At 51.2% G+C, this 25,835-nt stretch overlaps 1 protein-coding gene across 1 annotated transcript in view; it reads right to left on the bottom strand.

Moving 5' to 3' along the window:
• LOC140404131 (caspase recruitment domain-containing protein 11-like) overlaps nucleotides 1-25,835 on the bottom strand; it is a 92,232-nt gene that overhangs the window by 48,854 nt on the left and 17,543 nt on the right. Inside the window, exons 3-4 of the mRNA XM_072492549.1 lie at nucleotides 17,887-18,024; nucleotides 2,423-2,748 (exon numbers count right to left, since the gene is read on the bottom strand). Coding sequence (XP_072348650.1) covers nucleotides 2,423-2,748; nucleotides 17,887-18,024 — 464 coding nt within the window. The remainder of the gene's footprint in view (nucleotides 1-2,422; nucleotides 2,749-17,886; nucleotides 18,025-25,835) is intronic.

Here is a 25,835-nt window from a genome sequence, read left to right as displayed (position 1 = left end):
AAGAACCTATCTATCTCTGTCCTAAAGACACTCAGTGATTTGGCCTCCACAGCCTTCTGGGGTAAAGAGTTCCACAGATTCACCACCCTCTGGCTGAAGAAATTCCTCATCTCTGTTTTAAAGGATTGTCCCTTTAGTCTGAGATTGTGTCCTCTGGTTCTAGTTTTTCACACAAGTGGAAACATCCTCTCCAGGTCCACTCTATCCAGGCCTCGCAGTATCCTGTAAGTTTCAATAAGATCCCCCCCTCATCCTTCTAAAAAATGGTCTGTTCCATTTTCCCACTTAGAATCTCTTGTTTGTCTGACAGTCAGAGAAAACAATTGCACAGGTTGCGTGCCTGGGATGAAGGGTGTTGCTCAGAGGGAGCACTAGATGGCGTCACATCCTCTGTCACCATCGACTCAACTGTGGCGTTCAATCTGGTCACTGAATGAAGACCTGTGCAGCATGAAGTTATGAATGATGCTGTGTCTACGAGTGCTACTTCCAGACCCATTACCTCAGCTGGCGCCTTCACTCTCTCAATGTAATAATCATCTGTAATCGTTATTATTGTCACAAGTAGGCTTACATTAACACTGCAATGAAGTCACTGTGAACATCCCCTAGTCGCCACACTCCGGCGCCTGTTCGGGTACACGGAGGGAGAATTCAGAATGTCCAATTCACCCAACAAGCACGTCTTTTGGGACTTGTGGGAGGAAACCGGAGCACCCGGAGGAACCCCCTGCCCCATCAATGCTCAAGGCCCACACAGCAACTGCAAATATGGGAGCAGCCAACCCGTGCTGCGGGAGGCAACAGCTGAATGATGCCAACACTGCCAGGACCCCGATCACATTTTTCTGGTTCAAATGGGCAGCGCGGACTCTTCGCAAACTCCTCCCATTTCTACCCGCCGTGAATGAACCAGCTAACCGCCCGAGACTCCCTCAGGAGGCGGTTCAGCTCTCAATAGGATGGCCTGGGGGAAATGGACCTGAATCCTTTTGCGCCCATCCCCCCTCTGCCCTTGCACCTCCATTGCCAGGGCTGTTTGATGTTCCCCCACACTGATTACTCCAGTACCAACCCCCCCCCCCCCCACGGCTTAGCGGCTTGCTAAGTGCAGTAACCGATCAGCTTACCCACGCCCCTCGCCACCCACACATCTCTTCCCAGAACGGGGGAGCTGAGTGCCAACTCATCAAAGATCATAGAATTTACAGTGCAGAAGGAGGCCATTCGGCCCATCGAGTCTGCACTGGCTCTTGGAAAGAGCACCCTACCCAAGGTCCACACCTCCACCCTATCCTCATAACCCAGTATCCCCACCCAACACTAAGGGCAATTTAGCACGGCCAATCCACCTAACCTGCACATCTTTGGACTGTGGGAGGAAACCGGAGCACCCGGAGGAAACCCACGCACACACGGGGAGGACGTGCAGACTCCGCACAGACAGTGACCCAAGCCGGAATCGAACCTGGGACCCTGGAGCTGTGAAGCAATTGTGCTATCCACAATGCTACCGTGCTGCCCCAACTGTTCCCTGCCTGTCGGCTTGATAACCACCGGCACCAATGGGCAGAAGGCGGAGCTGATGATGCCACGCCCATTGGGTGCTGCAGGAAGCTTGCGCCTTTGATTTGGTCGTGCCATGTTGGCACCACATAATCTGTATGTATTGCCCCCCCGCCGGCTGTCCTAAGAAGGGGTATGTAAAAGGTGAATTATGTGTCTCTGGGCTCCGTTGTTATACATGGGCCTATGAATTAGGAGCAGGGGTAGGTAATTCAGTCCCTCCGCCATTTTGATCGTGGCCTCAACACCACATTCCCGCCCCCCCCGCTCCTTATTAGTCGAGAACCTATCGACCTCTGCCTTAAAAAAATGAACCGCCTCCTTGATTAAGAAGGGGATCAGGGGACATGGGGAAAAGGCAGGAGAATGGGGGTGAGGAAAAAAATCAGCCGAAATTGAATGGCGGAGCAGACCCGAGGGGCCGAGTGGCCTAATTCTGCTCCGATGTCTTATGGTCTTATGACTCTCCCGCAAGGGGAAACAACCTCTCAGCATCGACCCTGTCAAGCCCCCTGAGAATCCGATATGAATCAATAAGGTCACCTCTCATTCTTCTAAACTCCAATAAGCCATGACCCAACCTACTCAACCCCTCCTCGTAAGAAAATCCGTCCATACCCGGGATCAACCCCGTGAATCTTCTCTAGACTGCCTCCAATGCCGGTATATCTTTTCTTCGATAAGGGGACCAAAACTGTTCACAGTTTTCCAGGTGCTATTTCAGCAAGAATTTCACAAACTGTTACAGTTGGGGAAAATGGATGAAGCAGCGATTACAGATGACGCAACTGGCGTGCGGAATCAGCCGCCAACTGTTATCACATTGAATGAACATTCTCCCGCTCTCGCATCTCACCTCCAGCTGAAGCTCCCGGGTCCTGGTCACTGCCACACTCTTCTCCTCGTTGAGCTGGGTGTAACGTAACGCCAGTAAATAGTTCTCCTCCTTGACCTTGTTCAGCTCGTTGTTGTAGAGCTCAAATTCCTCCTTCAGCTTGCTGTAGCGCTCCTGGTAGCCTCGCAGCTCCTGGTGTTGTTGGCAGAGTTGCTTGTTGCCCTCTTGCAGGGCCTCGCACTTGCCGTGCAGCCTGTGGATCTCCATGTCCCGGTCCTTCAGCTGCTTCTGCAGCTTGACCGCCTCGTTCATCAGGAACTGCGTCAGTCCTTCGTAACCCTCCTCCACTGTGTGGGGGCAGTCATGTGGGAGGAGAGGAGGAAGGCTCGATTAATAAAACCAACAATTTGAAAGAAAACCCTATCTTGCCACTGCTAATGCTGCGAAAGCCCTGGTTTGAGTGACTCAATCTTGTTCAAGCTCCTCTCGTCAATAATCTTTATTGTCACAAGGAAGCTCACATTAACACTGTGTAGCACAATCAATCACGAGGCGAGATGAGAAGGAGTCGAACAATGGCTTTATTACATAGACTTGTTCTCCAGCAGCACAGTTACAGAATGCGGCTGCTGGGAGAACCCGGGCTCTTATACTCCGCCTTGCTGGGTGGAGCCAGCAGGCGGCTGATCCAATCGGGATCCAGTGTCTATCTACCAATAGCCTCTCGGCATCCCAGGGTACCTTAATACCCCTAATACATACCACCACACACTGCAATGAAGTTCCTGTGAAAATCCCCTAGTTGTGACATTCCGGCCTGTTCGGGTACATTGAAGGAGAATTCAGAATGTCCAATTCACCTAACAGCACGTCTTTCGGGACTTGTGGGAGGAAATCAACGCAGACACGGGGAGAAAGTGATAGTGACCCAAGCCAGGAATTGAACCTGGGACTCTGGCGCTGTGAAGCACCAGTGCTAACCACTGTGCTGCCGTGCCGCCCCATCAAATTTTATCATCTGCAGTGGTGGGATTTGAACCCTTGACTCAGGGATTGCTATATCAGCGATAATACCACTACGCCACCACTGCCTCACTGGTCCAGTCCCATGGATTAATAGCAAAGGTGACTGATTTACTCTTTAACCGAGATGTGATCACAAGATTGTCAGTTGGAGCTAAGATGATAGAATGCTCTCCTCCTGTGCGAGGCAAATGATCTACTAGTAGGGACAGAGTGTAACATAGCAGAAATTGCGGATGCTACTAAGATAGGTAGGAAAGCAAGCAGTGAAGAGGAGATAGAGATGGATATAGATAGGCAAGGAGATTGGACCAAAATTTGGCAGATGGAGTTCAAGTGTGAGTTATCCATTTTAGCCAAAATAATAGAAAGGCAAATTATTATCTAAATGAAAAGCAGATTCAAAATGCGTCTGGGCAGAGGGATCTGGGTATCTTAGTTCATGAATCACAGAAAGTCAGTATGCAGGTACAGCATGTAATTAAAACAACAAATGGAATGTTAGCGCTTATTGCAAAAGGACTGGAGAATAAAAGGGCAGCACGGTAGCACAGTGGTTAGCACTGTTGCTTCACAGCGCCAGGGTCCCAGATTCGATTCCCGGTTTGGGTCACTATCTGTGCGGAATCTGCACGTTCTCCATGTGTAGATTCCCAAAGGACTGTGGTAGGGACTAGAGTCCCTATAGCAATTCGGCGGGGAAATGGGGGTGACAAAACGTTGGTCGCTGTACCATTAAATAAAAAGTAGTATCCTTGTTCCGTGTGGAGGCTAGCATCACAATCAGCATATCGGTTGCGTAAGGACCTCCCAGTAGCCCAGTTTATCCAACATTGAAATGCCCATTCGGGCCGCCCAGCAATGCGGAAAGCCCGAGTCCCAACAGTGATATGAGAGACATTCGCCCAGCCACAGAGGAGCTGGAGGCCGGCGTTCAATGGAACGCAAGTGGTGTTGTAACAAACGCATTGGCCAGACGCCTGGGTGATATGGCACCTCCTGTCCGTACAGGTGGGAACCAGACATGTTATATTTGTGTCCACCTCTACCAGCAAACAGCCATATCCTTCACTGCTGAAGCAATTCTCGTACGACCGGGAATCCCTATTGGGAGTGAAGTGGCTAGGTATGTACGCCCTCCACCGTCGCAGCCTATCGTACTGTGAATGGGAATTATCCCAAGGAAGGGGAAGGCAAATAGCCGGTGGTGCTGAACCCGGATCGTAAGGAAGAGTGACCTGATCGGGCAGTGGTTCGGAATGCTGACAATGAACCACCGTTTGGGGAGTGCCCCAAAGCGGTGAAACAGAAAATAACCTAGACACCACTGCGGGGTTTGGGTAGCAGACAACCACTGCCCGATCAGGTCACTCTTCCTTACGATCCGGGTTCAGCACCACCGGCTATTTGCCTTCCCCTTCCTCGGGATAATTCCCATTCACAGTACGATAGGCTGCGACGGTGGAGGGCGTACATACCTAGCCACTTCACTCCCAATAGGGTTTCCCGGTCGTACGAGAATTGCTTCAGCAGTGAAGGATATGGCTGTTTGCTGGTAGAGGTGGACACAAATATAACATGTCTGGTTCCCACCTGTACGGACAGGAGGTGCCATATCACCCAGGCGTCTGGCCAATGCGTTTGTTACAACACCACTTGCGTTCCATTGAACGCCGGCCTCCAGCTCCTCTGTGGCTGGGCGAATGTCTCTCATATCACTGTTGGGACTAGGGCCTTCCGCATTGCTGGGCGGCCCGAATGGGCATTTCAAAGTTGGATAAACTGGGCTACTGGGAGGTCCTTACGCAACCGATATGCTGATTGAGATGCTAGCCTCCACACGGAACAAGGATACTACTTTTTATTTAATGGTACAGCGACCAACGTTTTGTCACCCCCATTTCCCCGCCGAATTGCTATAGGGACTCTAGTGCCTACCACAGTCCCCTGCCCTTCGGCGTGGAACCTGCATAATCAGTTAGCACGCCAGGCAGTCTCTGCTGAATTTTGCGAGAACTTGAGGTTTTTTCCAGTTCTCGCAAAATTCAGCAGAGACTGCCCGGCGTGCTAACTGATTATGCAGGTTCCACGCCGAAGGGCAGGGGACTGTGGTAGGGACTAGAGTCCCTATAGCAATTCGGCGGGGAAATGGGGGTGACAAAACGTTGGTCGCTGTACCATTAAATAAAAAGTAGTATCCTTGTTCCGTGTGGAGGCTAGCATCACAATCAGCATATCGGTCGCGTAAGGACCTCCCAGTAGCCCAGTTTATCCAACTTTGAAATGCCCATTCGGGCCGCCCAGCAATGCGGAAAGCCCTAGTCCCAACAGTGATATGAGAGACATTCGCCCAGCCACAGAGGAGCTGGAGGCCGGCGTTCAATGGAACGCAAGTGGTGTTGTAACAAACGCATTGGCCAGACGCCTGGGTGATATGGCACCTCCTGTCCGTACAGGTGGGAACCAGACATGTTATATTTGTGTCCACCTGTACGGACAGGAGGTGCCATATCACCCAGGCGTCTGGCCAATGCGTTTGTTACAACACCACTAGTACAATAATATATACCCAGCCATTGCTCCCCAGATTTCAAATATGCCAGAAACTCAAAGTGGCTTATTTCTACATTACATTAACTAGTATCTCTAAAGTAACTATTTTATATCACATTCGTCACATGTGTCTGCGTGGGTTTCCTCTGGGTGCTCCGGTTTTCATAGAATTTACAGTGCAGAAGGAGGCCATTCGGCCCATCGAGTCTGCACCGGCTCTTGGAACGAGCACCCTACCCAAGGTCAACACCTCCACCCTATCCCCATAACCCAGTAACCCCACCCAACACTAAGGGCAATTTTGGACACTAAGGGCAATTTATCATGGCCAAGCCACCTAACCGGCACATCTTTGGACTGTGGGAGGAAACCGGAGCACCCGGAGGAAACCCACGCACACACGGGGAGAACGTGCAGACTCTGCACAGACAGTGACCCAAGCCGGGAATCAAACCTGGGATCCTGGAGCTGTGAAGCAATTGTGCTAACCACTGTGCTACCGTGCTGCCCTACCGTGTTTCCTCACACAAGTCCTGAAAGACATGCTGTTAGGTAATTTGGACATTCTGAATTCTCCCTCTGTGTACCCGGACAGTGTGGTGACTGGGAGATTTTCACAGTAACCTCATTGCAGTGTTAATGTAAGCCTACGTGTGACACTAAGAAAGATTATTATTAGTATTAGAGAAGTGTTGTGTAATTGTATCGGGTGTTGGTGAGACCACATCTGGAGTATTATGTCCAGTTTTGGTCTCCTTATTCGAGGAAGGATGAGGTGGCATTGGAGGAAATTCGGAGGAGGTTCATCACATTCAGCCGGGGATGAAAGGGTTGACGTGTGAGGAGCGATAAACAGTTTGGGTTTATACTCGCTGGAGTTTAGAAGGATGAGAGGGGATCTGATCGAGGTGTATAAAATACTAAAAGGGATTGATAAAGTAAATGTAGATCAAATGTTCCCCCTTGTGGGGCAATCTAGAACAAGAGGTCACAGATATAGGTGAGAGGCAGTAGATTTAGAACTGAGATGAGGAGGAACTACTTCTCGCAGAGTTCGGTGAATTTGTGGAACTTGCTGCCCCCATAGTGCGGTGGAATCTGAATCATTAAACGGTTTCAAGAAGGACATATTTCTGATTTTTAAAAACGGTTTAAAGGAATATTGGAAACAAGTAGGGAGGTGGATTTGAGACCAGGAAGAGATCAGCTATGATCTGATTGAATGGCTGAGCAGGCTCAAAGGGCTGAATTGCCCTCTTCTGCTCCTAATTCCTATGGTCCGATGAGAAAGTTGAGAGTTCAGGTTCCACTCCGCGACTCGAGAAGAGATTTGAGGAAACACATTTTCACCCTCACAACATATTAAGAGGCATTTAGACGGGCACTTGAAACGCCGTAGCATACAAGGCCATGGACCAAGGGCTGGATAACGGGATTGTAATAGATAGGTGCCAGATGGCCGGTGCCTACATAATGGGCCGGAGGGCCTCCTTTTTCTGCCCTGTATGACTCGAAGAGAAATTCATACTGGCACTCCAGCGCAGCACGGTTAGAGGTGTCGTCTTTCAGATGAGACAGAACGGAGGGCCCCCTTTTCCAAGTGGATGTACAAGATCCGGTGGCACAATATTGACGAAGAGCCGGGGAGCAACTCCCAGTGGACAACATTAACGAACACCACAGGAAAACAACGGTGGTTATCTCATTGCTGAGCCTGCTGTGGCCAAGATGGCTGCCATGTCTCCCACAATGCACCACGGGCCGCCCCTTCTAAAGTACTTCACCGGCTGTAAATCGGTTTGGGGCGTCCAGTGGTCGCGAAAGGCGCCACACAAATTCAAGTTTCTGCTTCCCCTCGTGAATAGGCCGCGGATCGCATGCCTGTTGTGTCGGCAGCATTGATCGCACTTTGGCGAGCGGGCGCCTGGAGCTCAGGGTTCGCAATGAATTTGCTTTGGGCACCAGAAGAGATTGCAGAATTCCAACCGAGACCCCGGGGGTTCTGGAGGGGGGGGGGGGGGGGCCGATAAGTGGGGTTGTTCCCAGTGCTTAAAGCCACCAGGAACAACCCCGTTATCTAAGAGCACTATTTTCTCTCAATGCCCCAGCTGCACGCGCCCCCCCCGAGGCTGCATCTGGCGTCATTTCCTGCGCGGAGCTACTCCAGCGAGCGGGGCTCCTCAGTGCAGGAAGAGATCGGGATGCCATTTTTAAATGCCGCCCCCCATCTCTTGACCCTCCAACCCGACCCCACCCAACGCCCCGACTCACCTATAAGGGGGTCATCAAGCCCTCCCCCCCACCCCCACCCCCACCTCACACGGGTAGGGCACTCCCAGACCTAATCCTAGTGCAGGCAAAATTGTTGGTCCGGCCCTCGAGTGATCATGTGGTGCTACTGATTACACATTAACCCCCTTGTGTACATGCACATATAGAGATCACTGGTTAGGTCTCGCAAGTCGTAACGGCCATCGGGAACCCCGGGGGGAGGACTCTCGCAGCACCTACCGGCCATGGCGTGCCCAGGTTCCAGCGGGATATGACCGGTAGATTGCGCCCTGTGACTATAAACTCTCTGACAAATACATTTTAAGGGAAAGCTACATAAGAACATGAGGGAGAAAGGCTAGAAGGATGGCGGGGGGGGGGGGGGGGGAGAGGAGGCTGAGGTGGGCCGAATGTCCTCTGTGAATCCCCTGTAAAATACATTTTTGTTTTTAAAAACCAACAGCTCTCGCAGAATCATAAGCAGCAACATCACAATTTCTTGAGCTGAGATGTGCGTGTCAAGATGTGGCAGGAATGCATTGCAAGCATTCCAACTCTGACTGAACCTGTCATCTCCCAGAAGAACCGCTCGCTGAGGCACGCCACGGTTTCGCTGAGATTAGTCATTCCTGGTGCACGTCCATTAACAGAAATGCAAATTACCCCTGGAGCCCGGGAGCTGCTATCTCCTTCCATTAGGACCCCGGCATAAAGCACAGAAAGAGGCCCCTCGGGCCGTCTTAGCTGTGCCTGCTCTTTTCCCCATCGCCCGAAGAGTGTCCCCCTTTTCAAGTATTTTTACAATCAAAGCTTATCACTCGGGAAAGAATCGGGAACGAGAGAGGCACGGATTTCAAGTCGTTGGCAAAAGAAGCTAAATATGCCACACGGTGAATATTTCCACTCCAGGGGTATTTGGGGGCTGGAAAGTTGCTGACTGAGGCAGGTCCAGACGTGTCGTTCAAAAGGGAATTGGACTGTTGTCTGAAAAGGAGGAATGTGCAGGCGTAGTGGGGAAAGGCGGGGTGGGACAATGGTGTGAGTCATGGCGCTCATTTGGAGAGCCGGCGCTGGCATGATGGGCTGAATGGCCGCCATCTGCGTCATAATAATTCTGAAATCTCCCCTCTGGAATTTTAGCAAATCGTCTGAAACCTGTGAGCTCTGGTGACTGACTCTCGTATCAGCAGAAACCCCCCCCCCTCCACTCTATCAAACCCCTGTTGAACAGCTTTATCAAAAACATTCCGTGCAGTCGATCCATCATTTCCTTGAAACAGAACTTGTTGACTCAGGCGGCAGAGGAAGGGGAATTAACATGTTTAACCTTTGGGGAAAAGGGAGACTTGCCTTTATACAGCACCTTTCTCAACTTCAGGCCACCCAAAGCACTTTGTAGCCACTCAGATACACTTGAAGGGTGGTCCAACTTGTTTAAGCGGCACCTGTGCTCCACACGCAGCCCTGCCGTCTTACCATAGAATCCCTACAGTGCAGAAGGAGGCCATTCGGCCCAGCGACTCTGCTTCAGGCCTTGGAAAGAGTGCCCCGCCCAGGCCCACTCCCCCGTAAACCCGTAATCCCAGCTAACCTTTGGACACGAAGGGGCAATTTAGCGCGGCCAATCCACCTAAGCTGCACATCTTTGGACTGTGGGAGTAAACCGGAGCACCCGGAGGAAATCCATGCAAGACACGGGGAGAACGGGCAAACCCCACGCAGGCAGTCAGCCAAGGCCCGAATCGAACCCGGGTCCCTGGCGCTGTGAGGCAGCAGTGCTAACCACTGTGCCACCGTGAAGGTCTAGTTCGGGGCAGAAGGGGTGAAAGAATGGGGGCCATGGTGGCACAGTGGTTAGCACTGCGGGGGGGGGGGAGAGAGCTGATGGAGGTCTTTAAAATGACGAAAGGTTTTGATGAAGAGAATGCAGAGAGAATGTATCCTCTTGTGGGGGAAGAGCATACAGATGAGTTCCAGGGAGGATGTTTTCCCTGGTCGGGGTATCTAGAACCAGGGGGCGTAGTCTCCGGGTATGGGATAGCCCATTTAGGACTGAGGTGAGGAAAGATTTCTTTACTCAGAGGGTGGTGAACCTGTGAAATTCTCCACCACTGAAGGCTGTGGAGGCCGAGTCACTCAATGTATTCCCGAAAGAGCTAGATATATTTTATAGATTTTAGTGGCATCAAGGGGTACGGGGGGGGGAAAGCGAGATTCTGCCACTGAGATCGAGGGTCCATCACGATCATATTGAATGGCGGAGCAGGCTCGAAGGGCCGAATGGCCTACTCCTGCTCTTAGTTTCTGTAACTAGAGGCCGTCAATGTAAGATAGTCCCCAAGGCATCCATTCAGGAGAAACATCTTTACCCAGGGAGCGGGGAGAATGTGGAACCCGCTGGGAGTGGATGACGTGGATGGAATCGATACGTTTAAGGGGAATCTGCACATGCAGATGAGGGAGAAGAGAATTGAAAGATTTAAAAAGGGAAAGATTAAATGAGGCTCGGGTTGGGCATCAAGCACCGGAGTGCGGTATATCCTTTGTAATCCGACCTAATCCACATTATAATCCAAAGGCACTTTGTGGGAGTTCGCTACACACAAATTTGCTGCTGCGTTTCCGACATTAGACAGTAATCGCACTCCAAAGATTACATCCTTCGCTGTAAAGTGCTTTGACGCATTCAGTGGTCATGTAAGGGGCTGTAGGAACACAAGTCTTTCTTCCAATAGTCCCTGATGAAATAATTACTAAATAAAGATATACAGGCTGGATTGGGTCGGTGCGCTTGGTGCATCGTAGGAGGGGGACTGGGCGCATCGTAGGAGGGGGACTGGGCGCATCGTAGGAGGGGGACTGGGCGCATCGTAGGAGGGGGACTGGGGGCATCGTAGGAGGGGGACTTGGAGCATCGTAGGAGGGGGACTTGGCGCATCGTAGGAGGGGGACTTGGCGCATCGTAGGAGGGGGACTCGGCGCATCGTAGGAGGGGGACTCGGCGCATCGTAGGAGGGGGACTCGGCGCATCGTAGGAGGGGGACTCGGCGCATCGTAGGAGGGGGACTCGGCGCATCGTAGGAGGGGGACTCGGCGCATCGTAGGAGGGGGACTCGGCGCATCGTAGGAGGGGGACTCGGCGCATCGTAGGAGGGGGACTCGGCGCATCGTAGGAGGGGAACTCGGCGCATCGTAGGAGGGGGACTCGGTGCATCGTAGGAGGGGTACTCGGCGCATCGTAGGAGGGGGACTCGGCGCATCGTAGGAGGGGGGCTTGGCGCATCGTAGGAGGGGGGCTTGGCGCATCGTAGGAGGGGGGCTTGGTGCATTGTAGGAGGGGGACTTAGTGCATCGTAGGAGGGGGGTTGGTGCATCGTAGGAGGGGGGCTTGGCGCATCGTAGGAGGGGGCTTGGCGCATCGTAGGAGGGGGGCTTGGCGCATCGTAGGAGGGGGGCATGGCGCATCGTAGGAGGGGGGCTTGGCGCATCGTAGGAGGGGGACTTGGCGCATCGTAGGAGGGGGACTTGGTGCATCGTAGGAGGGGGACTTGGCGCATCGTAGGAGGGGGCCTTGGCGCATCGTAGGAGGGGGCCTTGGCGCATCGTAGGAGGGGGCCTTGGCGCATCGTAGGAGGGGGCCTTGGCGCATCGTAGGAGGGGGCCTTGGCGCATCGTAGGAGGGGGACTTGGTGCATCGTAGGAGGGGGACTTGGCGCATCGTAGGAGGGGGACTTGGCGCATCGTAGGAGGGGGACTTGGCGCATCATAGGAGGGGGACTTGGCGCATCATAGGAGGGGGACTTGGTGCATCGTAGGAGGGGGACTTGGCGCATCGTAGGAGGGGGACTTGGCGCATCTTAGGAGGGGGACTTGGCGCATCTTAGGAGGGGGATTTGGCGCATTGTAGGAGGGGGACCTGGCGCATCGTAGGAGGGGGACCTGGCGCATCGTAGGAGGGGGGCTTGGCGCATCGTAGGAGGGGGGCTTGGCGCATCGTAGGAGGGGGCTTGGCTCATCGTAGGAGGGGGGCTTGGCGCATCGTAGAGGGGGGCTTGGGTTATGGAATCAAGGCACTTAGATCGATTACAATATAGATCACTTGAATGAAGGACGGAACAAGCTCATGGGGCTGAATGGCCTCCCATTCCAATTACTTGTGCCTACGTCTAATGGGGTCTCGGTCTCCATGAACTGTAAGGTGAAATCCGTAAAATCCATGAAATCCCGACAGTGCAGAGTGAGGCTATTCGACCCATCGAGTCTGCACCAACCCACTGAAAGAGCACCCTACCTAGACCCCCCCCCCCCCCCCCCCCCCCCCCCCCCCCGCCTGACCCCCATAACCCCACCTAACCTTTTGGATGTGGAGATGCCGACATTGGACTGGGCTTAGCACAGTAAGAAGTTTTACAACACCAGGTTAAAGTCCAACAGGTTTGTTTCGATGTCACTAGCTTTCGGAGCGCTGCTCCTTCCTCAGGTGAATGAAGAGGTATGTTCCAGAAACATATAAATAGACAAATTCAAAGACGCCAGACAATGCTTGGAATGTGAGCATTAGCAGGTGACATTCCAAGCATTGTCTGGCGTCTTTGAATTTGTCTATATATATGTTTCTGGAACATACCTCTTCATTCACCTGAGGAAGGAGCAGCGCTCCGAAAGCTAGTGACATCGAAACAAACCTGTTGGACTTTAACCTGGTGTTGTAAGACTTCTTACTGTGCTAACCTTTTGGACACTGAGGGGCAATTTATCAAGGCCAATCCACCTAAACTTCACCTCAATGGACTGTGGGAGGAAACCGGAGCACCCGGAGGAAACCCACGCAGACACGGGGAGAATGTGCAGACTCCGCACAGACAGTGACCCGAGGCTGGAATTGAACCCGCGTCCCTGGCGCTGAGAGGCAGCAGTGCTCAGAAGTGTCAACTAGGTGTTCAATTTTGGTAATGTCACAGAGAGCATGGGCCACCAGAAAACTGGCCCACCAGCTAATGTGGAATTCTCAGCCACAGAGGACTGTGGAGGTCAAATCACTCAGTATATTTGAGAGGAAAGAGATATGTTTCTAGACTCTGGAGGTCAAGGAGCATGGGGAGAGCTTGGTAGTATGGCATTGAGGTTGTTGAATGGCGGAGAAGACTCAAAAGGGCCGAATGGCCTACTCCTGCTCCTATTTTCTACGTTTCCATGAAAGGCAACGACGATTGAGAGCCTGAGGTAGGGTTGTCACCTCTTTAGGATTGCCTTGGAGCCTCCAAGAATAAAAATTCTTCTGGGCTGTGAGCAGTTCCCTGGAGACGTATTTAGGCCCGGGTTTTCCACCCCTCCCAACGGCAGGATATTCCGATCTCGCTGTAGCAAATGGAAGTTTGAAGTCGCACCCTGGCCAAACAGCCTCTTTGAACTCATTAAACGGAGGCAGTTTGACTGGCCGTCACAAATCACTCAAATAACCGAATGAACACTACATTCGCTTTCCAAATGTTGGAGGGAGACAGTGCACAGTATGGATGGGCATTTCATTCCTGGTATGAGGGGCTTATCGTATGAGGAATTGTCATTGAATCATTGAATCCCTACATTGCAGAAGGAGGCCATTCAGCCCATTGAGTCTACACTGATCCTCCGAAAGAGCACCCTATCTAGGCCCTCATTACCTAGTCACCCAAACTAACCTTTTGGACACTAAGGAGCAATTTAGCGCGGCCGATCCACCTGACCTGCACATCTTTGGACTGTGGGAGGAAACCGGAGCATCCGGAGGAAACCCACGGAGGCACGGGGAGAACGTGAAAACTCCGCACAGACAGTCACCCAAGGTCGGAATCGAACCCGCGGCCTTGGTGCTGTGAGGCAGCGGTGCTAACCACTGTGCCACCGTGCCGCCCCAAATCTAGAATCTCTCCTGCCCATCATTGGTGTACTTGGGAAGGATTTGCTGGATGAGAGCTCAACCTATTGGAGAACCGCTTGACGGACATCACAAAGACTTTCAGAACCAATTGAAGTGTAGTCCCTTTTGTAGGTCGGAAGGGGCAGCCAATATCGCCCCAGCAAACAGAAATGTGGTGATTAACGGACGGTCGGCTTTGCTGATGCAGGTTGATAGAAAATTCCCCTCTTCTACGAATATATTCTTCACCCAAGGTTAGAATCGAACCTGGGTCCCTGGCACAAAGAACAAAGAAAAGCACAGCACAGGAACGGGCCCTTTGGCCCTCGAAGCCTGCATGGACCATCATGCCCGTCCACCCTATAATCTTCTACACTTTTGGGTTCCGTATCCCTCTATTCCCATCCTATTCATATATTTGTCAAGACGCTCCTTAAACGTCACTATCGTCCCTGCTTCCACCATCTCCTCCGGCAGCGAGTTCCAGGCACCCACTACCCTCTGTATAAAGAATTCCCTCGCACATCTCCTCTAAACTTTGCCCCTCGCACCTTAATCTTATGTCCCCTAGTAATTGACTCTTACATCCTAGTTTCTGACTATCCACTCTATCCATGCCCCTCATAATATTGTGGAACTTCTATCAGGTCACTCCTCAACCTCCGTCGTTCCAGTGAGAACAAACCGAGTTTATCTAACCTCTCCTCATAGCTAATGCCCTCCATACCAGGCAACATACTGGTAAACCTCTTCTCCAAAACCTCCACATCCTTCTGGTAGTGTGGCGACCAGAATTGAACACTTTATTCCAAGTGTGGCCTAACTAAGGTTCTGTAGAACTGCAGGATGACTTGTCAATTTTTATACTCAATGTCCCAACCGCTGAAGGCAAGCATGCCGTATGCCTTCTTGACTACCTTCTCCACCTGCTTTGCCACTTTCAGTGACCTGTGGACCTGTACACCCAGATCCCTCTGCCTGCCAATACTCTTAAGCCATTTACTGTGTATTTCCCACCTGTATTAGACCTTCCAAAATGCTTTACGTCACATTTATCAGGATTAAACTCCATCTGCCATCTCTCCGCCCAAGTCTCCAAAAGATCTAAATCCTGCTGTATCCTCTGACAGTCCTCATCGCTATCCACAATTCCACCAACCTTTGTGTCGTCCGCAAACTTATTGATCAGACCAGTTACATTTTCCTCAAAACCATTTATATAAACTACAAATAGCAAAGGTCCCAACGCTGATCCCTGCGGAACACCATTAGTCACAGCATTCGATTCAGAAAAGCACCCTTCCATTGCTACTCTCTGTCTTCTATGACCTAGCCTGTTCTGTATCCACCTTGCCAGATCACCTCTGATCCCATGTGACTTCACCTTCTGTACCATGAGGGATCTTGTCAAAGGCCTTACTGAAGTCCATGTAGACAACATCCACTGCACTACCCTTATCATTCATCTTCATTGCTTCCTCGAAAAACTCGATCAAGTTAGTGAGACACAGTCTCCCCTTCACAAAACCGTGCTGTCTCTCGCTAATACATCCACTAGCTTCCAAATGGGAGTAAATCCTGTCTCAAAGAATCCTAGCCAATAATCTCCCTACCAATGATGTAAGGCTCACCGGCCTGCAATTTTGTGGATTATTCTTGCTAGTCTTCTTAAACAAAGGAACAACATTGTCACATTGTCTATTCTCCAATCCTCTGGGACCGCACCTGAAGACAGTGAGGATACAAAGATTTCTGTCAAGGCCCCAGCAATTTCCTCTCTTGCCTCCCTCAGTATTCTGGGGTGGATCCCATCAGGCCCTGGACACTTATCTACCTTAATGTTTTTCAAGACGCCCAACACCTCCTCCTTTTTGATCTCAATGTGACCCAGACTATCTACACACCCTTCCTCTGACTCATCATCCACCAAGTCCTTCTCTTTGGTGAATACTGATGCAAAGTACTCATTCAGTACCTCTCCCATTTCCTGTGGCTGCATCCATAGATTCCCTCCCTTGTCCTTGGGTGGGTCAACCTTTACCCTGGCTACTGTGAGGCAGCAGTGATAACCACTGTGCCACCGTGCCGCCCCAGTCGAGTAGTAATCGTGAAACCATTGTTGATTTTTATTATTTACAAACCCACCTGGGTCACTGATGCCCCTTTGGGGAAGGAAATCTGCCGTCCTTACCCGGTCTGGCCTACACGTGTCTCCAGACCCACAGCAAGGTGGTTGACTCTGAACTGCCCCTCTGAAGTGGCCTGGCGAACCATTCAGTTCAGGGGCAATTAGGGATGGGTAATGTAACCACCTAAAATGGCTGATTCCCGATTAATTTGGCCAAACCCCGATGTAAAATGGCGAACTGAAAAGGCTGATGGGAAAATCAGCCAATAGGGCACAAACGGACAGCTGCAGACAGAACAGCGTATTCGGCTCTGGGGAAGTCGGCCCAGACTGATACCTGCAACCATTAGCAGCACATCAACCCAGACATCTGCAGTTTAATCGGCTATCCCCGGGAACAATTGCAACAAATAGCAATTGAAAGCCGATCCAGACCTCTCGGCGCCTGCAGTGGCCGAGACAAAGAAAGGTGAACGACCACCCCCCCCGATCAAGGAATCGCCCCATTATTGGAGCATATCGAACCCAGTGATTGGGACCAAGTCCAATCACTTGGGACCAGGGTCAAGGTCCGCCCCGAGAGGCGGGAAGCCCCTGGGAACTATAAAGATAGGGGCCAAGTTCAGATCGACCCTTCTTCTCCTACTCGCAACCTTCGAGACCCTTCGACGAAAGAACAAGTAAGTCTTACTCCAGCGATCGCTACCAGAGTTGTGTTCCAGACTATCGACCCGTACCAGCCTTTTTGAATCCCGCAGGCCAGACCCAATTCGATAAGCCATTCGTTTCCCTGACCTGGTGGGCCATCACCAAAGTTAAGTATTGGCCTTTAGTGGTAGGTAATAGTCTAGAGGTAGTATTATTGTGCAAGTATTTATTGCTGTATATAAATAAATGATCGTTGATTTAACATTTACTAAGTGGTGTGCTGTATTATTAATCATTACTTGAGCTTGAACCACGTGGCGGTATCAGAAAGACACCTGGCGACTCGTGAGCAAAGGTGACAGAATTAGAGCTAATAAAACTAAGGCTAATAAGAGCAACAGTAACTGGTAAATGCTGGCTTTTGCCAGTGACACCCACACCCAGAGAAAGAGTTAAAGAAAAACGCCATTATACAGTCACAAAAGCGGGATGGAAACCCTGAACTCCAACCTAATTTTGCCAAACTAACAGCGATAAACTGGATGAAATTTGGCTCTGGTAAAATGAACTCAAAATGACCTTGCTCAGAAACTGAGTTCAACATTCAACTGTGTGTCCAGTGAACTCTATTTTCCTGGACTGGTGATGTGTCTCCATTGATCTGCTGAATTAACCCTTAAGGGGCTGGTTTAGCACAGTGGGCTAAACAGCTGGCTTGTAATGCAGAACAATGACAGCAGCGCGGGTTCAATTCCCGTACCGGCCTCCCCGAACAGGCGCCGGAATGTGGCGATTGGGGGCTTTTCACAGTAACTTCATTGAAGCCTACTTGTGACAATAAGTGATTATTATTATTATAAGCTTTGAAATTCAGTCATCTGTAAGTTCATCGATCTGCTGGTAATCCAAAGCTGATTGTTGAAATAAGAAAATGCTTTGTCAGATAAACAGCTAGTTACTTACCGACCAACAGAGAGCAGCATCTGGTTGGCTCTTTTCCCGTGATTAGCTTGTACAGTTCAGCGTAGTAGAGTTCCAGGCTCTCCAGGAAGGCCTCGTATCCACGGTTACCACGTGAACGCAAAATGTCCAGAAGACGGCCTGCAGGCAGAAAGAACTGTCGTTAAAGTGACGCAACAGTCAGGAAGGCGATTCGACCAGATCCCCCGGTGCCAAGATGGCGGACCCCAAGCCAGGCTTCATAATCGGCCTTGGTTCCCAAAGGACTGGTGAGGCAAAAGCAAAGGAAGCAAGGGATTCATTCGTTCTATCGACCGCTTTGTAGAAGGGTCGTACGGACTCGAAATGTTAACTCTGTTTCTCTCTCCACGGATGCTGCCAGGCCTGCTGGGATTTTCCAGCACTTTCTGTTTTCATTTCAGACCTCCGGCTTCTCCAGTATTTTGCTTCTATCTGAGGGGACCGGCTCTGTATTCCCCAGCGTTTCGAAGAATGAGGGGTGACCTCATTGAGACGTTCTGAATTCGTACAGGGCCTGACAGGATGAATGTACATGAGGTGGTCCCCCTGGCCGGAGAGCCTAAAACCCAAGGGGTGCAGTCTCGGAATAAGGGGGCAGGCCATTGAGGAAGGAGGTGTGGAGGAATTTCTTCACTCGGAAGGTGGTGAATCTTTGACAACCTTTATCCCAGAGGGCTGCGGAAACTCAGTCATTCAGCGTGTTCGAGATGGAAATGGACAGATTTCTGGAGATGAATGACATCAAGGGATATGGAGATAGTGCGGGAGTGAGGTAGACAATCAGCCATGATCTCATTAAATGGTGGAGCTGGCTAAAGGGGCTGAATGGCCTACTCCCGGTCCTTTGTTCCAACCGCACTGTTAAGAGGTCAGTGGTGAGCCTCTCCACCACAGTGATGATTACCCCTCAGCAAGTTAACTCCGGGAGCAGTGTTAATTGCTTTAAGGTGAGCATTCCGCGCCTACCTTGGGAGGACGATCTGCCTTGGAGAGCGGTTGGTCAATCAGGTGGCTGGCAGCTCTGTAGTCCCGGCAGTGACATGGGGCGTGTGGTGACCACTGCTGTGGCATCACAGGCAGTCCCAACAAGGAGGAGTCCGCACTCCTCTTTAAGTATCACTCGGGCCAGGGCCTCGTGAGAGGCCTGGAGGAGGAAGGGTAAAAGGGGTAAGGGTGGCTTTGTGGGGGGGGATGGTTGAAGGGTGAAACGTCTCCAGTGGCCCATGGGATCTGCAAATGAGGGCTTGGGGGCGGTTGGGTGGTGAGGTGCCTTCGATGGACCCAGGGGACCCACAAATGAGGGCATGGGGGCATTGGGAGGGGGGTGAGGTGCCCCTGATGGGCCCAGGGGACCCACAATTAAGGGCTCCCTTCTTTGTCGAACACCAGCCTGCACAGCTGGGTTACCCGCTTGGCATGACTTCCACTCTACCACGGGTGAAGTAGGGCCGGGGGGGGGCCAAGATGAGGCCACAAAGTGACCGGTAATTCACTTAAGCGCATCAACTGGCCGAAAGATGGGCAGGCCACCCGACTCCACCTGTACGGGAAAGCATAGGTGGACGGCAAGTTGGCCACATACTGGGATTTACCCGCTCCCAACCCAACCCCCCCTGCCGCCTTCAAATCCACTAGCTGAAGAGTGTAAAACCCATCCCATAAATTGATTTGTGTCTGGACTCCATCGACCTGCTTCAACTTCACGGCTCTTTTTTAAAATTTCGGTTTTGGAAAATAGACCGCGCGTTGTGGGGTCTGACAAGCGTTCCACATGGTGCAAATTATTTCTGAAACTTTCCCCTCCAATGGTCGACCTCGAGCTTAAAGGTTTTTCCTCCTTAATCTCGACTCCCTCCTCCCGGGAATAAGTGATCACGTTTAGCCACCTTCAACGACCCAGCTCGATCACCCTTTAAAACTTCTCGAACTCAAGTGAACAGGAACCCGGTCTCGCCGACCTCATAATTTAACCCTTTTCCCCCCCGACATTAGTCCGGTGAATTTGCAAAGTGTTGGAGTCACACAATGGCTATCTGTCCGATTTTGTGTAAGTATCTGAAAGATCGAGATTTAGGTATCCCCGGCTGGAACTTGGGCACCAAAAGAAGTTGTTTTATATTTTTGTAAAATGTAAAAATCAATAGATATATGTGGTGATGTTCTCTGCTGCACTGGTCGTCAAGGTTACAGCCTGTTTGGTGGTGAACTGGACAAACTTGTTAAATTCTTGATTGATCCTCAGACAGCTAAATTGGGCCAGTTAATGATGAGGGAGGGGTCAATGATAGAGAAATGCGGCAGACAATGGGAATTCAAGGGTCAGAGGGGGGCTGGTTTAGCTCAGTGGGCTAGACAGCCGACTTGTGATGCAGAGTGAGGCCAACAGTGTGGTTTCAATTCCCCGCCTTCCCAAGCTTGCCCCTCACCTTAAATCACCATCAGTCAGCTTTCCCCCTCAAATGGGGGGGGGCGGGGGCAGCAGCCTAAGATCATCTGGGAGTACGGCGATTTTACCTTTACCATTCATGGATAGGGGAGTGCAGTGGTCACTATTAGAGAGTTTGGGGTCAGTATTAGAGGGGTTTGGGGGTCAGTATTCAGGGGGCTCAATGGTCAGTAGGTGTCAGTATTCTGAGAATTTAGGGGTCAGTATTAGGGGAGTTCAGTGGTCAGTCTTAGTGGAGCTAAGGGGAGTTTAGAGGTCAGCATTAGGGGAGTTCAGTGGTCAGAAGGGGTCAGTAGTCAGGGAGTTCAGTGGTCAGTAGGGGTCAGTATTTGGGGAGTTTAGGGGTCAGTAGTCAGGGAGGTCAGTGGTCAGTAGGGGTCAATGTTCGGGGAGTTCAGTGGTCAGTAGGGGTCAGTATTCAGGGAGGTCAGTAGTCAGTCGGGTCAGTATTCAGGGAGGTCAGTGGTCAGTAGGGGTCAGTGTTCGGGGAGTTCAGTCATCAGTAGGGGTCAGCATTTGGGGAGTTCTGTGGTCAGTAGGGGTCAGCATTTGGGGAGTTCAGTGGTCAGTAGGGGTCAGTATTAGGGAAGTTCGGAACTATGCAGATTTCTTAGGGCTCCTTGTCAAATTCTGTTGAAATATTTTGCCTCAATTTTCTAACATATCGGTTTCATGATTAATTGTGGATGACATCATTGGGTGATTTGCTGAACCTCGTCATCAACAGGTGATCTGGGCTAACAAAAGTGGACGGATTGACTGAATGTTGGAAGGACTGTTGACTAATGTTTATCTCCTGTGACCATCAAAGAGAGTCATATTCCTAATGCTCAGTTCCTGCATTCACACACCCTCGCTGATAAAATAAAATATTCAATTCAACGGTGAAGAGGAAGAAAGTTGAACAAAAAAGTGATTCATTTTAAGCAGAGGCGTGGGTGAATTAGCAAGGAAGGTCGAAGGGGATGACTCAACCACGGACGTTGTAACAATCAGGAAAGGTTGAACAGGCTGGACACAAGAGATCTTTACCATTTTCAATTTTTTCGGGAGCCTAAAACCCGGGATCATAAATAGTCACCAATCAATCCAATCGGGCATTCAGGAGATTCTCCGGTCTCCGACGGGAAGTCACGTTCGGCGATCAGCCGGAGAATCCACCTTGGCGCCGAAATCGGGGATAGCGCCGCTTTTGCGATGCTCCGCCCGTTCCAAAACGGCGTACTCTAGGAGTATGCCGCACACCATATGGACGGCCTCAGGGTGTTACGTGGGCACCCCCCCCCCCCCGATGCTCCGCCCCCGACGGGCCGCGTTCCCGACGGCGTGGGTCTCTTATGCTATTTTTTTTCCGGGAACACGGCGTGGCGACTGCGGACTGAGCCCAGCCCCGCCACAGTCGGAGGAGGGCTGGTCCGCGGGCTTTGTTTGGCAGGGGTTGGGGGCACTGGTGGGGGGGGGGGGGGGGTGATCCGGGGATGTCGAGCCTGGCAAAAGAAGGGCACTATTTGGCAGGCCGGGTCTGCGCGCGGCCGCCGCCATGTTGCACCACGCGGCCGCTGCGGCCGCCACCATGCACGTGTGCGGCCACAGACCCGGCAATTCTCCGGTCGTATCGGCATCTGGAGCCAGGTGCTCTACGCTGCGTGCCTGCTAGCCCCCCCACCAAACGGAGGGTCGGTGGCCGGTTTGTGCAGACGCCACCTTTCCCACACCGGCATCAGCCTCCCCGAACAGGCGCCGGAATGTGGCGACTAGGGGCTTTTCACAGTAACTTCATTGAAGCCTACTTGTGACAATAAGCGATTTTCATTTCATTTCACATAGTCTCCAAATGGGGAGAATCCAGCCGCCTTTTTACCCACAGGGTGTGGGAATATGGAATTCGCTCCCGCAGGAAGCATTTGGGATGGGGTGACATAAATGTTGAAAAAGCAGGAGCAGGAGTTGACTATTCTGGGGATCTGACCTGTTCTGCCACTCAATACTTTTACTACAATTTACCGCAACTTGTGTGCAATTGTACAGGGTAGTAGTAATTTTACTGCACTTCTGTAGGGCATTGGTGTGGCCACACCTGGAGTATGGTGTGCAGTGTCCTTATCTGAGGAAGGATGCTCTTGCTATGAGGGCGGAAAGGTAGCACAGTGGTTAGCACTGTTGCTTCACAGCTCCAGGTTCGATTCTCGACTTGGGACACTGACTGTGTCGAGTTTGCACGTCCTCCCCGTGTCTGCGTGGGTTTCCTCCGGGTGCTCCGGTTTCCTCCCACAGTTCAAAGACGTGCAGGTTAGGTGGATTAGCCGTGCTACATTGCCCTTAGTGACCAAAAAGGTTGGGTGGGGTTACTGGGTTACGGGGATAGGGTGAAGGCGTGGGCTTGGGTGGGGTGCTCGTTCCAAGGGCCGGTGTACACTCGATGAGTGAATCTGTGGCGACCATTGAACATAGAACATACAGTGCTGAAGGAGGCCATTCGGCCCATCGAGTCCGCACCGACCCACTTAAGCCCTCACTTCCACCCTATCCCTGTAACCCAATAACCCCTCCTAACCTTTTTGGACACTACGGGCAATTTATCATGGCCAATCCACCTAACCTGCACGCCTTTGGACTGTGGGAGCACCCGGAGAAAACCCACGCAGACACAGGGAGAACATGCAAACTCCGCACAGACAGTGACCCAGCGGGGAATCGAACCTGGGACCCTGGCGCTGTGAAGCCACAGTGCTATCCACTTGTGCCACCGTGCTGCCTATCACTACCACATAAAGTAGTTGAGTGCAAAACGTGGTGTAATCAATTTCAAGAAGGAATTAGATATAGCTTTTGGGGGCGAAAGGGTTCAAGGGATAAGGGGCAAAGGCGGGATCAGGGTATTGAACTTGATAATCAGCCATGATCATAATGAATTGGAGAGCAGACTCGAAGGGCCGAATGGCCTCCTCCCGCTTCTATTTTCTACATATGTTTCTATGTAATACAATCAAGGGCTTCCACACAATTTTTCAGCCTGTTCCCCATATTCCTTAATCCCCCTGAGAGACAAAAACAAAATCAGCCTACCCCACCCTCAAATGTATTCAACGATGGAGCATCCACTGGGGCAGGGGATTCCGAAGATTGAAGTGGGGATTTAGGGCGAAGCTCGACAAATGTATGAGGGAGAATGGAACAGAATCTTGTTCTGCAGGTAGGGTGACATGAAATAAAGGTGGGAGGAGGTTCAAGAGAATGCAAACACCAACCTGGCTTTGATGGGCTGAATGGTCTGGTACTGAACATCCTTTGTCCGCCAGTAATTTGCTACAGCTCTGGTTTTGGAAAAGGGCCTGTTGCTGTCTGTTTTACGGGAACGCAACCCAGCTCTGTTCGTTTCACACAACCTGTGCCTCATCCTGTGACCTACTCGTACTGTAGACACTGGCCTAAAACACTGGAGGGGTCCGACTCTGGGAAGGTTTCCCCCCCTCGTGTCCGAGCCCACGCAATAATCCAGTTCTTTCCCACTGGTTGCCAGATCCTATCGCTCGCCCCAGCCGCCTAATATTTCAACAGCCACCTGCGTTGGAAGCAGAGCGCCAGTTGTATTTAGACACGGCACCTGATCGATGGGGGAAAGAGACAGAGGATTTGAAGGGTGGGTGAAGAAGGTGAAAGTGGGAGGAGAGGTAGCCAGGCTACTGCACTTGAAAGAATTCGAAGATCAGAGGCAGAGGGGCAGAAAGATGATGCTAATGGACAAGAGAGGTTGGGAAACAAGTGACCGAGAGGGTTTGGTCTGGGGGATGTGCCTATTTCATGGACAGGGAAATAACAATGATAATCTTTATTATCACAAGTAGGCTTACATTAACACTGCAATGAAGTTACTGTGAAAAGCCCCTACTCGCCCTATCCCGACGCCTGTTGGGGTACACTGAGGGAGAATCTAGAATGTCCAATCCACCTAACCTGCACATCTTTGGACTGTGGGAGGAAACCGGAGCACCCGGAGGAAACCCACGCAGGCACGGGGAGAACGTGCAGACTCCGCACAGGCAGTGACCCAAGCCGGGAATGAACCTGGGACCCTGGAGCTGTGAAGCAACAGTGCCACCCACTGTGCTCCCATGAAATGGCCATCTTAAAGAGCAATGCTGCAAAGACTGTCCTCAGTACATAGAATCACAGAATCTAGATGTCAGAGAAGGAGGCCATTCGGCCCATCGTGTCTGTCCCGATTCTCCAAACGGGCATCGTGACTTAGTGCCGTTCCCCTGCCTTCTCCCCGTAACCCTGCACATTGTTTCTATTCAAATAATCATCCAATTCCCTCTCGTACACCTCGACTGAACCTGCCTCCGCCACACTTCCAGGCAGCGCATTCCAGACCCCAACCACTCGCTGCGTGGAAAAGATTTTCCTCACATCACATTTGCTTCTTTTGTGAATCACTTTAAATCTGCGCCCTCTCGTTCTTGATCCTTTTTACCGGCAGGAACAGTTTCTCCCCGTCTACTCTGTCCAGCCCCCTTGTGATTTTGAACACCTCTATCAAACCTCCCCTCAGCCTCCTTCTCTCCGAGGGGAACAGTCCCAACCTCTCCAATCTATCCTCACAACTGAAGTTTCTCATCCCTGGATCTATTCTTGTGAACCTCTTCTGCTCTCTCTCCAATGTGTTCACATCCTCCCTGTAGTGTGGCGCCCAGAACTGTGCATAATATTTCAGCTGACGTCTGTTGTGTTATGTATTCTGGGGTAACACAGGCTGCAACTCGATGTAGCTTTGACCAAAAGATACTCCAGACTTTGAAGTAAGTTCAGTGTGATTTATTGAACCATTAGCACAGTTCTCTATGAGCTTGACTCTCCTGCTAATCTTGCTATAGTAACTCAGTCTAACTAACCAGTCTGCTCTAAGCCACGTGGTGGGTGTGATGCTTCTGATCTGCCCCTGTCCTACTCTCTCAGTGTCGCCTGTGGAAAGAGACAGAGCATGTGTGCCCTGTCCTTATATGTGGGTTGTGTAATGCCCCCTTGTGGTAGTGTCACCTCTGGGTGTCTTGACTGCCCATTGGTTGTGTCCTATTCTATGTGTTCATTAGCTGTATGTCTACATGCCATGACGACTTTGGTGCGCCCTCTAGTATTTACTTAGTCGTAGTGTATTTACATTAACCCCTTGTGTATTTACAGTGATGCATATCACCACAAGGTCTAACCAATGTCTTGTATAAGTTCAGCACAACCTCCTTGCGCTCGTACTCTGTGTCCCTATTAATAAAACCCAGAATACTATTTGCTTTATTAACTACTCTCTCCACCTGTCCTGCCACATTCAATGATCTGCGCACACAAACACCCAGGTCCCTCTGCTCTTGCACCCCTTTAAGAATTTTGCCTTGTATTTTCGATTGCCTCTCCATGTTCTTCCTACCAAAAAGCATCATCTCACCCATCTCCGCTTTGAACCTCATCTGCCACCTATCAGCCCCGCTCT

This window comes from Scyliorhinus torazame, chromosome 29 (assembly GCF_047496885.1).
Source record: "Scyliorhinus torazame isolate Kashiwa2021f chromosome 29, sScyTor2.1, whole genome shotgun sequence".
NCBI lineage: Eukaryota > Metazoa > Chordata > Chondrichthyes > Carcharhiniformes > Scyliorhinidae > Scyliorhinus > Scyliorhinus torazame.
This window is presented reverse-complemented; position numbering and strand designations above follow the sequence as displayed.